At 34.6% G+C, this 15,457-nt stretch overlaps 1 protein-coding gene and 1 non-coding gene across 2 annotated transcripts; one reads left to right on the forward strand and one right to left on the reverse strand.

Moving 5' to 3' along the window:
- Window positions 1-34: 34 nt before the first annotated feature.
- On the reverse strand, window positions 35-115 carry TRNAL-AAG (transfer RNA leucine (anticodon AAG)). The gene has a single exon. It is a non-coding gene; the product is annotated as a tRNA-Leu (tRNA).
- Window positions 116-10,490: 10,375 nt separating this feature from the next.
- LOC132303431 (uncharacterized) lies at window positions 10,491-11,314 on the forward strand. Its single transcript, XM_059800682.1, has one exon. It carries the CDS (start codon window positions 10,793-10,795, stop codon window positions 11,090-11,092), a length of 300 nt encoding a protein of 99 aa, XP_059656665.1. The 5' UTR covers window positions 10,491-10,792; the 3' UTR covers window positions 11,093-11,314.
- The last annotated feature ends 4,143 nt before the right edge of the window (window positions 11,315-15,457 follow it).

Here is a 15,457-nt window from a genome sequence, read left to right on the forward strand (position 1 = left end):
GTGGACAACTAGCAAAGACAAAAAGAAAAATGGTTGTTGAGAGTGGGATTTGAACCCACGCCCTTTCGGACCAGAACCTTAATCTGGCGCCTTAGACCAACTCGGCCATCTCAACTACATGGGTTGACAAGCCAAGTTTTTGTAGATTACCTTGAATTGGTAACAACTTTAACACCTTAACTCATATTTGACTATTAATAAACTTCACATATTGCTCAAATCATCTCACTAACAAAAAATAGTTGAAACTGATAAATTGGTATCAACCAAACATAATCGTCATTTCAATTTGGGTTTTTTAAGCTTTAGTTTTGGTTTCGGTTCTAAAATTTAGAACCTCGATTAAAATCGAATTGGACCGATAATATATATATATATATAGAATAATAATAATAAAAATAAAAATATTAATAAATAATAATATAACCTAACATAAAATTTGTATTTGTTTTGGTATTCACGTGATTGGTAGTGTGTTTGTTTTCACTTTTTCTTTTTCGAAAAGTAAAATAGATTGTTCCCACAATATTATTAAAAGAGAATCGTGGTTTATAACTGCAATAAACTGATTTCAATTTTCTAGGTTTTGTTTGATTGATACAATGATGATTTTTTTATAAAAAAAACACACATAAATTAAGGGTGCACAAGATCTGTACATTGCAATGCCAAAATGGTACATCACATATTCAACCCTCATGCAACAAAGATTAACACTCATAAAACATATTTACGCCAAATTCGTGACACACATTCAATATATTACATGCTATTGCAACACAAAAACATATAATTCAAACAATTTTATGTAGTTTTTGTGTTATTGATTTAAAATTATTACATTATTAATTTAGAGTTCTTGCATAATTAATTTAGACACACGAGACGAAACAAGACAGAATGAGAAACAGGTGTTTGTCATGTCAAGATTCACAATAATAGCCAAGATGCTACGGTAAATTATGATAATTATTTGATACATTAAACGAGTTGTAGTAGTGAATTTTGAGATGTTTTAAGAGACCCATAATTGGATTAAGTATAATATAGTCAACTAATATAGGAAGTGCCGTGCCAGAAGTTTGACCGAGAGTGTGATGGTTGGACCCCAGTCCATACATATGGCTAGTCTTAGGTCGACTTGTTTGGGCATGAGAATGGCGTGCGATGGCGTGTGGGCAGTCAACCACTTGTTTATTCCTTACACTTGGTGGTACACGGTCCAACGTACATAGCCATAAGCCATCCACACAAATCCCAATCCCTACTCCATGGACGGAACTTTCGACTTCACTCTCTTCTTTTGTCTTCCGCGAACATTTTTTTTTTTTTTTTTTTAGAGAGGTGGCACACTTAAAACGGGAGTCATAAAACCGACAATATTTATGGGGCACAAGACAGTAACGATAGATGATGTTAAAGTCAATTCTTAATCAAAATAAGAGGAGCTTGATGAAAAAATTGTCCTGATAGTATCAGAGCTAATCTTTGCGTCCCAAAAGAAAAAAATTTGTGAGCACTGAAAAACGAGTACAAAATGGACCAGATTGACAACATGCAAAAGACAACATTAAAAATTTTATTTTTAATTTTTTTTAGGACTAAAAATTCAAGTTCAATCCAGTGCATGAAATTCTGTTCAAGATTAATTCAAGAAATTTCAAATATTGGATTTAGATTGTGTTTAAATCTGTAAATTTGAATTATATTCACATTAAAAAATTGGATTAGAATTAAGGTTGGTTTTGTTTTTAGTTAGCTTTATTTGTCATAACTCCATATAAATAAATAAATAAATGAGTTCTTTGATTTTAAGGTTAGGATCAGGTGGCTGGGTTTGAGTTGGGATGTTCAAATAATCAAAAAGACTCGTGACACTAAAATTTTGTGAATTTTTGTTTTTGACAAATTGACTCGTTAAATATGAGTCTCATGTTTAATAAAATTATTTAAATGGTCCAAACTTGGTCTAATTAAATATTCCTAATAAAATATATTTGAAATAATTATTTTATAAATAATCATCACAATGGCTCAATTATGATTTTGTCCTTATCAGAAAAGGACACGTATGTAACGACCCGGTCATTTGCCTTCCTTTCCTTTTTTTCTGAAATTTTACGAATGAATTTTTTTCGTTTAATTTTCTTTTCTGAGCTCTGTTTCGTGTCGCTTAGTGTTATTTCGAGTGCTCGGAATTGGTTCCTAAGACTGTTTTCCGTGAATTGACAACTTCTTTTGAGGACCGAGTCATTTTCACATTTTTCGTTTTTCGACACTATGCGCTATTTTGTCCTTTTCCCTATTCTGTCTTATTTCCGTTTGTCAGATTTTGGCACAACCTCACTTCTCATGCTCAGAGTTGGTTTTTGACTTCACGTGCCTTCATCTTGAGTGGTTTCCACGAAATACGTATCTTTACTTTTGCAAGAAAGTACTCTGGTTGCTCCCGGTATCCATAGGGGCATGGATGCAAAGTTCTTTGAAATTATTTTCTTTTTTTGGGGTGTTTTTCATAAATATCTTTTGAAGATATTTTATTTCAGGGGTTTTTAAGAAAATATTTTGGAAGATATTTTCATTCTAGGCCATAAGTGCAGTTTTCACTTTTTGGAGGGGCCATTGTGCAATTAATGAAAGTTATTGCAAAATGTCTTGTTTTGAGCCTGGATCCTCGTACGGGATTCATTTTCACATTTCGTCAAGTTGTGTACTCTTGAAATTTCCTCCTGGTCGATGTTTTCCAGTTTCAGGGTTTCTGGCCCCAGTTTTCGCTAAACTTGTTTTAGGCATGACTTTCTGCTCGGGACTCGGTTTTTGACGTCGTTTCTTCCATTATTCATATTTTATCATTTTGAATCTTTTTCATTCACAAAGTTTTTCCATTTGAGCGCGTCTGCTCAAATTTTACTTTTTCGGACCCGGCGGGGCCCGTTCGGGGCACTTTTTGAGATTTCTATAAAAGGGGGGTGAGATATTTCATTTTTCATCTTCTTCCCTCTTCATGCACGACCTGGAGCTCCCATGGCAGCCCAAGGGGTGTTGCCATCTTCTCTCTCCTCTTTTGGTTTACTTTTCCTTGATGAAAAGTCTTCGGCTTTAACGTTTGTTATTCCCCTCGCCGTGCTCTACCTATCCCCCTTATTAGAATTTAGTTTTGACCATTTCTTGAGTTTGGTTTCGAGGTCAAGTTATGATTTTCATGGGGCTTCTTGCGGATTCTTGTTCACGGTGTTGTCCCCGACAAAACCTCTCGGTATCGTCGTATTCGGAGCACTTTTATTTTGGTGGGCCTTGGGATTTTCATCTCAAATTGAGGTAGGGGATGTTTTAGGTTTAAATTCTTGTTATATAGTATGCTTGTGATACTTATACTACTTGTTTGCATGATTAAATATAAAATTTAGAGATTTTATTATTTATTTTTTTTGTACGGGATTTAATTTTCCCGGTTGCTCATGACTTGGTTTAAACATGTAGCATGATTTTATATTGCCCCTTGATATGCTCATTGTCGTGTATTAAAATTTTGAACATTTGAATAAGTATTAAAGATTTTATTTAATATTTATCTTAGGTGAAAGATTAATTCACATGACCTTAACTAGTTTGAAATTAATATGTGTTAGCATATTATATTAGGCCTTAGCATGCTCTTCAACAAAGTTGAATTTGAAAGTAATTGGAGGTGTTTTGAAAATTAGTAATTATTAATTAATTTGCTCCGAGTGCACTATTCACTCAATTTGAATTCCGACTTGATATTCTTGATCTATATGCCATATAGCTTCACATATATTTGATTTAGAATATTCGGTGAGGTTTTGAAACCTTTCATTTAATTAATTTCCTTGTTTAAGATTTAATCCTCATGGTGATATACAACTTGGAATTGAATTGTAGCATGCTAGAAAATTAAGCTTAGGTATAGTTGTTCACATATATTCAATTGGGATTAATTGTATGAGAATTGCAACTTTTAATTTATATTTAACTTTAGTGAAAGTTTAATTCATATGGTCTTAAATTGAATGAAATAAACTTATAATGTGATATTACATTAGTTCTTGGCATGCTTTCCAACACAGGTTAATTTGAGAGCATTTGGTTAAGTTTGAAAATCTAGAAATTTTAATTAAAAGAATTAATTAAAATCTATTTTGTGATCCCATTAGCTTAATTAAGGTTTTAACTTGATGTTTGTATTGGCCATGACTTGTTTACTAGTATATATTAATTGTGGACCATTTGAAGTTGCTTTAGAACCTTGGTAATTAAATTAGTATGATTTAATTAGAGTTTTACTTTGTTGTTCCAATAACCTAATTGAGTTTTAGAATGGATATAGGTAATGACCATGCCATATTCTTTAATATGTATTAATTTGAGGTTATTTGGAATTGAATTAAAATTTAGGGAATTTAATTATTTTTATTTAATTAAATTCTATCGAATTGAGCCATGGATTTAATTGTGTTTGAAAATCGTTTCTATATCAAAATCATGGATTTGGACTTGTTGTATATTCATTTGGTTACGTTTTGAACATTGGATAATATAGTTGCTATGTTTGTATTCATGAGAATATGTTTTCCTTATTGAATATATTGTTGCCTTGTGTAATGATTTGCACACTTCGTGTTTAACATCTTTCATGCATAGCGTGTAACGAATCGTACACTGAAGATTCGACATTCATCATATCATATTAGTTGTGGATTTAGAGCATGTGTCGTATAGGTTTCCAAATTTGGTTGTGCTTAGTAGATTGTCGATTATCTTGCATATTCTTGTTGATATATGCGTTGTTGCACAACTTGTTGATTTTGGAAACTTGGGGATGTCGTTGTTTGACTATGGCTAGGACATGATTCTAGTACGGGGGATAGTCCCTCTATATATAGTCTAGTGCACACATAGGGAGGTTACCCATAGGCTAGTAACCCTAAAGTAACTATGTTGTCGGTCTGATCTGGCGTGACGTCCGAGTATCCACTTTGTTTGATTTCGCATTTCATTTTCAAGTTGATAACTAGATGATGTTGTAATTTGTTGTTTCTTATTTGTCGTTCCATTTTAAGTTACAGGATGTTAACTTTGCGAAATTATGCTTTATGCGTTGTATTGGAAGCTCCAATGTTAGTTAAATTGCATCGATATTGAAAATCGTGTTTTAACGTTCTAGTAAAACTTAGGATTGATTCTGTTGATTCATTTATAACATAGACGTTAGGTGGCATGAACCACTACTGTTATTTTGTGCTTTAGATTCTAAGTTGATGGCTTTGAGAACTTAAACCTTGTTGCATTGTATAATATGCTCTTTTGTTGTTGAATTGCATGGATAATGTGATTCTTGTTAACTTGTATTCAAATATGCTTTTGTCATGTTATATGGATTACTCTAGACCTAGTTCAATTATATTGAAAATGCAATTCATGTTAATCTATGCTCAAGCATTCTTCTTGTCGTGTTCTTTGGATTATCCCAACCATAATTCGTTTCATACACGTATGTATATCATGATTCTTGTTGCTTAGACTCTAAGGTAGCTTAGGATGCTCCCCGAGTCTCACTTGGACATAGACGTTAGGTGGCATGAGCCCCTTTAATATGTTTTACCTTAAGGTGATAAATTTATAAAATGCTAGGTCGATGGATGCAAATCTCCTACGAGTAGCTTTATGTTACTCACTCCTACGATACTGGGGCATATTTCAGGTACGAAGACTTGGTTCGTGAAGCCTAGCATTCCTTGGATGTCGTGTAGCTTTCAAGTTTTCATTTCATGCAAATGTTAGCATGGAATGTCATTTTGTAGACTTATATGTCAAAATATGTATATTTGATTCCATGTATGTAATGTGTACTTAAGTACACTCCTTTCAATGTATTTGATATGTATGAGATTGATAAGCGCCGAATATTATATATTCAAGCGCCCTTAATTGCATTATTTAAGTCCATTGTTTGCTTATATTATGTAGATTATCTCCATTTGTGTGTTTGTATATATTTTCAGGTCCTTTTGCCAAAAAGGAGCAAAAATAAGACTTTGTGGATTTTAGACCATCAAAAGGCACAAGGCTGAATTTCTGGCAGCAGTGGATCCTGGACTTTGCTTGCCACTTTTGACCCAGAAAGCTCGAGATCTGGACTTCCATTATAAAATGGCATATTTAGAGCTCTGAATTAGCTTTCTAAATCTTCAAACGGTTTGTCATTCGGAGCTCGGAGCAGAAAGTTATGGCCTTGTTACGAGAGGTGCGCAGAACTGCCTGGCAGTAATGAAATTCTGCCTTGATCTTCATTTTCGACCAACCATCCTTGAGAATTGGATCTCCACTAAAACATGAAGTTTTTAGAGCTCTGAATTACCTTTCCAAATCTTCAAACGATTTGTCATTCGGAGTATAAAGTTATGGCCGTTTTACCAAAGTAGGTCCGGGCGGAGCAAACCAAGCATAGGGCATTCTGCCCAATTTTCGAGTGCTCGAGGCCCTATTTCGAGCACTCGAAATTAGGGCAGAATTCTACACGACTCAGCCCACTTGTGCTCAGATTTTACCTACTTTGGAAGCTTTCCTTTATGAGTTGGTTGGGGATGTTTCTTGGGGAGGAGAAAGAGCTTTTTGGGTGGATTTCTTATCTAGATAAAGAGGGGAGAGCCACACATCGGAGGAAGCTTTATTTTTTTACAAGATTAGAGGAGAGAGAAGAGAGCAAGGAAGATGGTGTTCTTGAGTGCTACAGTAGGAGCTCAAAAATGGAGATGGATCCTTCTTCTTCTTCTTCTTCCATTTTTTGTATCAATGGAGAGCTAAACCTCCATCTAGGGAGGTGATGAAGCTCCTCCCTTGTAAGCATGTGCTAGTGTAGATTTTATTTTGGGGAGAACAACGTATGGTTTTTGGTTATTTTATGATCTAGAGCATCATATTTGTTGTAATGAACTTTAATATCTATACATGATTATTTTGAGTTATTCCTCTTGTCTTAGATGATTGCTTCTTTTAATCATAATACTTACACTTTCATAGTGACAATGGAAGTTAGATCATGAAATGGTTTCATTGACATGAAGTTGGAGAACTTAGATAGTCCATTGTTTAGGATCCCCCTTTGATGGTCTATGCTTAATTCCTAATTTTACGTGCTTTCATCATTCCATTAAGGACTTGATAATCTTGGGCTTAGGGAGCATGTGAAGGCTACACCCTAGTTTAGGTGGCTTGAGTATGTGAACCTTTGATGGATTATTCTTGTTGTTGATTTAATGAACTTCTTGAAAATACTATAGCAACCAAGTGTTGCCATGTATCATAACCATCATTTGTGTTGTTTTTCCCCAATTTAATCTTAATCTAGCATGTGTATAGGGTTGGAGTGAATTCATCTCCCTAGTCTTTTCTACTTGTATCTCACTTCTTCAATTTCCTTGCAATTTATTGTTTTATGCACTCCTAATTTCCTAGTTTAGTGACTATCAAACAAACCCTTATTACCCCTTATCATAGACTAGCGCAGTCCCAGTGGTTCGACTTACCCGACCAATAGCCCTATTTTACAATGATTCATGCTATTGCGAAGGTTGATGTATGATTGACCAACCGATCAGAGATGAGGCCGGAGGCCAATGACATGTGTATTGTATTTTATACAACTTTTTAACTTCATGAAACATTATAAAAACCTTGAAAAATCGCAAGTCATTGCTTCACCATGGTTGCATCGGGTTTAGGAATTCCATTTTCATTCTTTCATAGGGTCTTATTAATCTTGTATGAAGTGTGGCCAAGGGCCAAACAGTCATTTGATCCTGTTTTGCATTTTTGGATTCCATGTTTTCCATTCCAAGTCCATTTTTGCCTTTTTGCCCGTTGGGGGGTCGGATTTTGCATCGGCTATATTTTTAAGTCATGGACCATTGTAGCGCATCTAAATAGGTAAGTTACGTTTGCGTGCATAGTCGTTTCCGGGCAAAACCTCATCGTTTGTGTTTTGAGCCTCTTGTGAATTCATTTCGCATTTTTTTTGCATATTCTGATCTAGGGGCATTATGGACCTTTGACCTCAGTTTTATTTTCTTCTTTCGACATGGTCGCTTAGAAAACGTGATTTTAGGGGGGGTTTTTTTTTCGTGTTTTTTCAGAAAATGTCGTCTTGGTACCGGAAATCCCTCGTGAAGTTTCAGCTTCCAGTTTTCATTTAGCAGCTTTATGACCCTCTTGTTCAGTTCTGATCTAGGGGCATTTTGGGAATTTCACAGTGAGTTTTTTTCGATTCCGTTCACTTGGTTGGGTAGAAAACTCGATTTTAGGGGGGGTTTCTTCTTCGTGTTTTTCCAGAAAAACTTGTCTTGACCTTCGTTTTAAGCCTCAGTTCTGGACAGATAAAAAAAAATGTAGCAGCAGCCAAATGCTGCCACCAGCCATGTCTTTGGGCACCGGCATGCACGCCGGTGGGCTCGCGCATGGGTGCTGTGTGCGTCATGGCCCCTCGTCGGGCCGCCGTGACATCAATTCTTCTTTTGGGCTTTTCTCTTTCGTTCGGACTCCGATTCAAGTGAATTTTTTTTTTTTTAACTTGACTAATTTTTCGCTGTCTTTCCAACAGTGTGCTCGGTTGCACCCGGTTCTTCCTGAATAATTACCAGTTTACCCTTTTTGCTTTAAGTGCTTGTTTTTCTTCGTCATGCCGTTTCTCCTTCGTTCGGACTCCGAATCATGCGATTCTTGAGTCCGTCTTGATTAGTTTTTCGTTGTCCTTCCAGCGATGTGCTCGATGGCACCCAAATATACAGTTTTCAGAAATGACTATTTTGCCCCTGGGGGCTTATTTGTCATATTTTCGATCTTTTGCTTCCGCATCAGTTCTTGTTGAGTTCCACGACCTCATGGAAGGTCACTTTGACTTCTTAGAGTCTTATTTTCTGTTTTCGCTTCCGCATTCGGATCCGTTATCGGATCATCCTTACGGTTCATCACAGGACACGCTGGCCTAAAAACCAGGGTCGTCACACGTATCATCATCCTATTAATCCGAGAAACCTATAAATATAGGCATGGAAGAAGGAGAAAAGGGGGATCCAGAAATTGAGAGACTCAGAAATTCAGAGAGATATATAGAAACTCTATTGACATTCATGTCCAACACCCAAACCTGAAGGCGAAGAGCAACAAGCACATCAAACCGTGCCGTTCTTTATCAAAATTTTACGTTGATCAACAACAAGTACATCCAAAGTCATGCCGTTCTTCATCAAATTTAATAAATTCTCTCTAAAGGCGAAAAGCAAAAAGTACATACAAAGTCGTGCTGTTCTTCACCAAATTCACCAAAATTCTCTCCCCTCTGAAGACGAAAAATAATAAACATATCCAAAACCGTGTCGTTCTTCTTCAAATTTAACAAAGGATAACAAGCATATCAAAATCATGTCGTTCTTTTTTCGTGATTCAACAAGTCTGACGAATCACCACACAACACTGTTCAAGACCAAGTTTCGTCAGCCCTTGATCAGAAATCATCGGCGATCTTCTTCAACTATAAATACTTGAAGAAAATAGTTAACAACCTAATTCAAGATCAAGCTCCAAAAGCTTTTGAATCCAACCAACAAAGGAGATCAAATCAGAAGATATTTTCAAATATCTCAGAGGATTGTACTCAAATTTTTATAAATTAATAAATTCTATTTGCTCCATATTTTGTTCTTTATTTGCAGACTACGAAATTTGTGTGTACAACTCAGTCCTAATTAAATTTAGTTAAATAATTTCAAATCAAATTTGACTAAAATTGGAAAAAATCTTGTTAAAAATGTGAAAAAAAACCACCTTAAATTTGAATTGAATCAATGTTAACTTGTCCAAATTCCGTCTATGCAATCGGTATACAAAAAATCATTAGAAAGAATTCGAATTGGACCAAATGAAATTATATAATTCAGTTCCGTTCGATTTTGAATATAAAAATTAAAATTATTGATAATAGTTCAATTTCAATTTAAAGGAGACGAACTAATGGAACCTTTAGTATAAATTAAATAACAATCATATATAAGTATATTTATATTATATTGTGAATTTGTGATTTTGATTTTGATTTTGATTTGATTAATAAATAAATATAAAAATATATATAAAAAGATAGTCTAAAATTTTCTTCTTAGTTGATATTTATACACAAGTCTCTGTTAAGGCTCGAACTCCTAATGTCTCAAAATTGGAGCGTGATATTTAATAGGAGGCTGTTGGTAATGGCCCAACATTATAGAACCAAATTAAGCTAAACCGATCCTAATGACCTCTCACCAATTCCTAATGACCCAATTCCTAATGACCCAATCAAACACACGTCTTCCATTTTCAACCGTTGATCAATCATCAGTTCTGTGCAAACAAAACTAGATTGAAACCAGACCACACGAGAAAAACTCAAAATAAATCGTAAGAAACCCAGGAGTAGAAGCAAAATACAATTGAGAAGATAAACAAGCAACGCCACCTCCCACCAAAAGACAAACACACTCTGTGTCATAAAAAACACGCAAAATCGCCATTAAAATCCAAACCTTTCGACCTCCCAAAACCACCAATAAAACACTCCTCAACGTGTACAACCCCATAACCACTCCATTCCCTTCTTCAATATAAAAAACCCACCAAAAAAAAAATCAATCGAAATTAACAACAATAACATACCCACCCACAAAAAAAATTCTCTCTCTCTCTCTCTCTCTTCTCATCTTCTTCTACTCTCCCAGACCCTCTTAGCTTATAGATCGAAATGGGTCCGGTGGTGTTGACTCAGTTGGCGACGGGTCTGAGCGTGTTGGCCGGAGCGGTGCTGGTCAAATCGGTGATGGACAAGCCCATGGCCGGGCCGGGTCAGTTCCCCAGGTGCCCGAGTTGCAACGGCACAGGCCTGGTCTCTTGCTTCTGTTCTCGCTGGTCGGACGGCGATGTTGGGTGCCGGAGCTGCTCCGGGTCGGGTCGCACGGCGTGTAGCAGCTGTGGAGGAACCGGAACCGGTCGGCCCATCCCGGTTCAGCTCTCTGTTCGTCCTCCCACCAACCGCCCCTCCTAACCGGTTTGTGCTTTAGAGTACTTCTTCAAATCTTTATCAATCCAACACCTCCCTATTTTGTTTATTTTTGTATTAATTTGTGTAATATAAGTTCATAAAGCTTAAGAGAGAGAGTGGGTGGGAGATTATTAGGTTGTACTGACATGAATGAATTAATATATCAATTTGTATACAATGAAATTGTTCTATAATTTAATTATTGCTTATAGTGATTGAGAACTAGCCCAATTGTATAAGTTCTCTTATTTGGTTGTCTTTTTGTGAAACTAGAAATTTTAATTTGTTTATGAGATGAACTTAGTTTATTTTGTTCAGAAAAAAAAAAATTTTTTTTTTAGAGTAATTGCAGCTTAGAGGCTACTATATCCTTTAGCTATATATCTCTACATATGTCTAATTGTGTTTCTCATTTATAAGCATGCACCCAATTATTAGATTACCTATAGTAATTCAACATACTAGTTAAATGAAGTACCTTCTACTTGGGGAATATAAATATACAAACGATGCTTAAAAAGATTATGACATTAGAGAATTGTAAAAAAAAAGGAAAGAGATCTAAAATCTAAAAGAATATATATATATATATATATATAATTCGTGTTTGGATCACTCATATTATACCTCCCCTCAATGAATATTCTATTTATATTGTTCAGTCAATCCTAATATTAACTATTAGGAGTGATAATGGAAATAAGGATTCTTGTGGTATATTTTTACGAGCTGTGATTAAATTAAAAAAAAAAAAATTGATTTTTTATAGAACGATTCCCATTTCAGTTGATTTTATTCCATTCAACGATTGACACCGAAGGAAAATGAAAATTTAATAAATATGTATATTAGACTATTAGTAGATTCACATGAGTAACAACTGTGAAGGCCTCACAAAATTTATCTTGTAAGGTATGGTCCTTTTACAATTGATTGATATTGAATTTGAAGGAGTCCTCTTACCATTCTTATGATCTATTGTTGTGTATAAACTTCTTAGAATATGCATGTAGTGGCTTGGGTTCTGTCTTTAGTTTTTGAGTTCTGATGCTGAATATATATAAGATCCAAAACTAATGAATTTTTGATATTTATCAGTATAGGAAGACATCCCCAGAAAATACTCAAATAAATTAAGTTTAAAGGTAGAGCACAAATTGGACAACACAACCAGGAAGTTTAAAGTTAGGTATATGAAAACGAAAGGGTATAGCGATTTGATGGCATCTTTAGTTCTCATAGGCTATGCTATGAGTTCACATTTATGCTATGATTTTTGATTCACACGCAATATGTGATTCTTAGTACAATTAGAAGCTTGGGTGGCCAACCCAAAATAAAAAACAGAATTAAACTTTAGTTGCTTTTGCTCCCAAATGCAAAAGAATTTGGTGTTAAAATTTTGGTAATGAGATGTACATGCGTCTACCATAAAATTGTCACTAAATGAGGTTATGGTTGAAGATTCATCCAAACTGAGACCAAGTTTTTTCCCCATGCTACGAACTATGATCCATGAAGAGAAACTCATTTATGCAGGAAGTCAGGAACTACTGATTATTTTTATTTTAAAAAAAAAATTATGAACTTTCATATAAAAAGCAAGGGATGATGTTCAAATGGGTAGGATCAAGGCATAAAATGGTTGATACCACTCTTTTTGGTCACTATTTTTTTTTTTTTTTTTTGGGTTATACTTTGTTCAAATAGGATGATGTTCAATTTCAGGTTTTACATGTCAGACAGATGCTTTGCAACCATTTTTTTCTTCCCGTTAGAATTCTATTACATCTAAGTTGGTCTGAACTTGGAAATTTAGGTTTGGGGTTGTTTGAAATCCTTTTAGGGTTAAGTTCAAACCTTATAAATACTATTTCTCGTGGGCTCTAACTCCCTATGTTCAGAGGAAGCTTTATTAGCTGCTACTTTTCGATTGAAATTTTAGCGAGAATACTAGAGAACTACAAGTATGACACCATGTGACTTGATTTTGGATGGATAAAGTGAACTTCACTCTAATGAATGAGCCCCAATCTGAAGTTTACTATCTGACTGAGAATATGCCGTGTTAGTTCTCAAAATAATAATGATTTGGGACTGGAGCATACCTTTTTTAATTGAAAATTTGTGCGTGGAAACTTCAGTTTCATATCATGTTACTTGGCATATGAATAGCTGTTCAATGGCTGTTTATCAAAATTGATTTATACAAATGACTGTTTATTGAAGCTGATTAACTGACCTCTAAATTAAAAACTAAGTTGAATAAAAGGGTATTAGACCAATAAATAAAAAATTTACACAGTAAAATTGTAGACAACTAAGAATAATATATTCATAAAATGAGTGCAATCATAATGGGGATGTGTGAAAAGACAGGAAAGGATATAGTTTTGAATATTACATTGGTGAAACAGTTCAAGAAGCACTCGTTAGTGAAAAAAAATGAGAAGTTCAATTAAGATGGTTGGCTATTTTAGCGAAAATCAATAATTGCAAGAATAAGAGTGATGTGTTCTATTTTGAGAGTGATGCTAGGAAAAAGAGAAGACTGGAATTAACATGGGTTGAGATGGTAAGGAAAGCTACAATAACAGTTGTTTTAGTTGACGGCACCCTAGGCTATAATGCGTCAAAGTACTCATGAATTTAACCTAGATCTTATAGATATCAACTGCTAATAACAAATTTCACATTTCAATTGTGCTTTGATTAATGTTTATCAATCCACATCTCTCAATCACAACCTTATATGCTTTAAAAACATATAGACGAATAAATAAAAATAAGAGAGTGATCAATTTGTACGTAGAAAACTCTAGAAAAAATCGCAAGATCTTCATTCCAAGCATGAACGATATACGATTGAGAAAGGTTCACGGTCCTAGTTAAGTAGGTATCAGATTCTACCCTTTAAAATCATTCAATGAGAGAAAATCAGTTAAGATGGTTTAGAGCTATGCGCATATTACCTTTAAAGTAGTTGGGAATAATGACATAGTCTTTTTTTCCTAAATAATGACATAGTCCACATTGTGGGTTATGCTACGGGAAGGGAAAGACCAAAGTTAATATGGATAGAGTTAATAAGGAAGGACATGGTAACATGTTTGGCTGAGGTTATGACTTTAGATAGAGCAGAATGGAAGAATATGATTCATGTAGTCAATTCCAAGTAGTTGGAAAAAGGCTTTGTTTGTTATTGTTTTTATGCGTCTTTATCTTTAGAATACTTGATTGATTGAAACTTGATGATCTTCTTCTATTGCCTGTATGCTTTGATTTTCTTAGTCACTTTAATTTATTATAATCTCTGTGAAACCCTAAATTGATCAGTCTTTTCTCTCTCTAAAATCTTTATAATGATTCTCTCATCAATTATAATCATACCTTAGACTAACTAAAACGACATGTTTTTCTTTCAAAATTTTAACTAGGACTATCATTTTTGTCGTTGCTAATTTATATTATTGTCATTTGTTTATGTTAAGAATTGCTCACTAAATGCCTACATTCACATAATGTTATGCGAATGATCAATTTGACAAGAAAATAACTTCACTAATCGAGACAATAATATGGAAAACAATTCAACTCAAAATTTTTTTAGTTCCTATTACTTAGGGATGTCAATGAGAATCTGTCTATAGAATTTTACCATGATAGCATGTTATTATAGCGCAACTTAATTAGTGAATTTTATGAAAGATCGGCTTAAACTGTTGAGTTTTAACTTCAACCATACCATCAGAACGTTTATTTATCTGAACCACATTCCACAAGTTTTCATCATCTGTGCAAAGCAATTGGTTAGGGTTTAGCTTCTTTCCAATGAATACATTGTAGTGATGGCTAAGGTCTGCCATGTGCAATGAAGATCAAAAACATTTTTTTCTTCTTCTCATAAATAGATCAAAAACATCCTTATGTGCTCAATATACGAGAATTATCAATGTAGATGATGGAGATTTCTCCACTAGCAAAAATTGATGGAGATCAAGATACGTCACGTAAGCTTGAACCACATATGGTCGGTACCAACTTTAGGAGAAGGGGCAAGGGTAAATAAAGTCGAGCGTGTTTTGATATTCTTATTTCAGGGTTTCTTAGACTTTGCTTATATTTTGCCTATATAAAGGCTCTTAGGTAACCAAAATATTCAATTTTGGAATATTGAATAATATCGTGCTTTCAAGATATCGTGGCGTCAGAAGTTGTGGGTGTTATGGCTCCAAGAGGGTGACCACAATACAAAATTCTTTCATAGGTTGGCTAATGCTCACAGGAGGGGTAATCATATTGGCGGATTTGTGTTGATGGTGTGGATCTATGTAGGGAGGAGGAGGTGTGCACGGGGATTGTCTTGTA

This window comes from Cornus florida, unplaced genomic scaffold, assembly GCF_030987335.1.
Source record: "Cornus florida cultivar Cherokee Brave unplaced genomic scaffold, ASM3098733v1 CherokeeBrave_3.0.0_Hap2_Chr04, whole genome shotgun sequence".
Taxonomy (NCBI): Eukaryota; Viridiplantae; Streptophyta; class Magnoliopsida; order Cornales; family Cornaceae; genus Cornus; species Cornus florida.

What these genes read in the sequence shown, in the direction of transcription:
- LOC132303431 (XM_059800682.1), top strand. Translation starts at nt 10,793, where the DNA reads ATGGGTCCGGTGGTGTTGACTCAGTTGGCGACGGGTCTGAGCGTGTTG.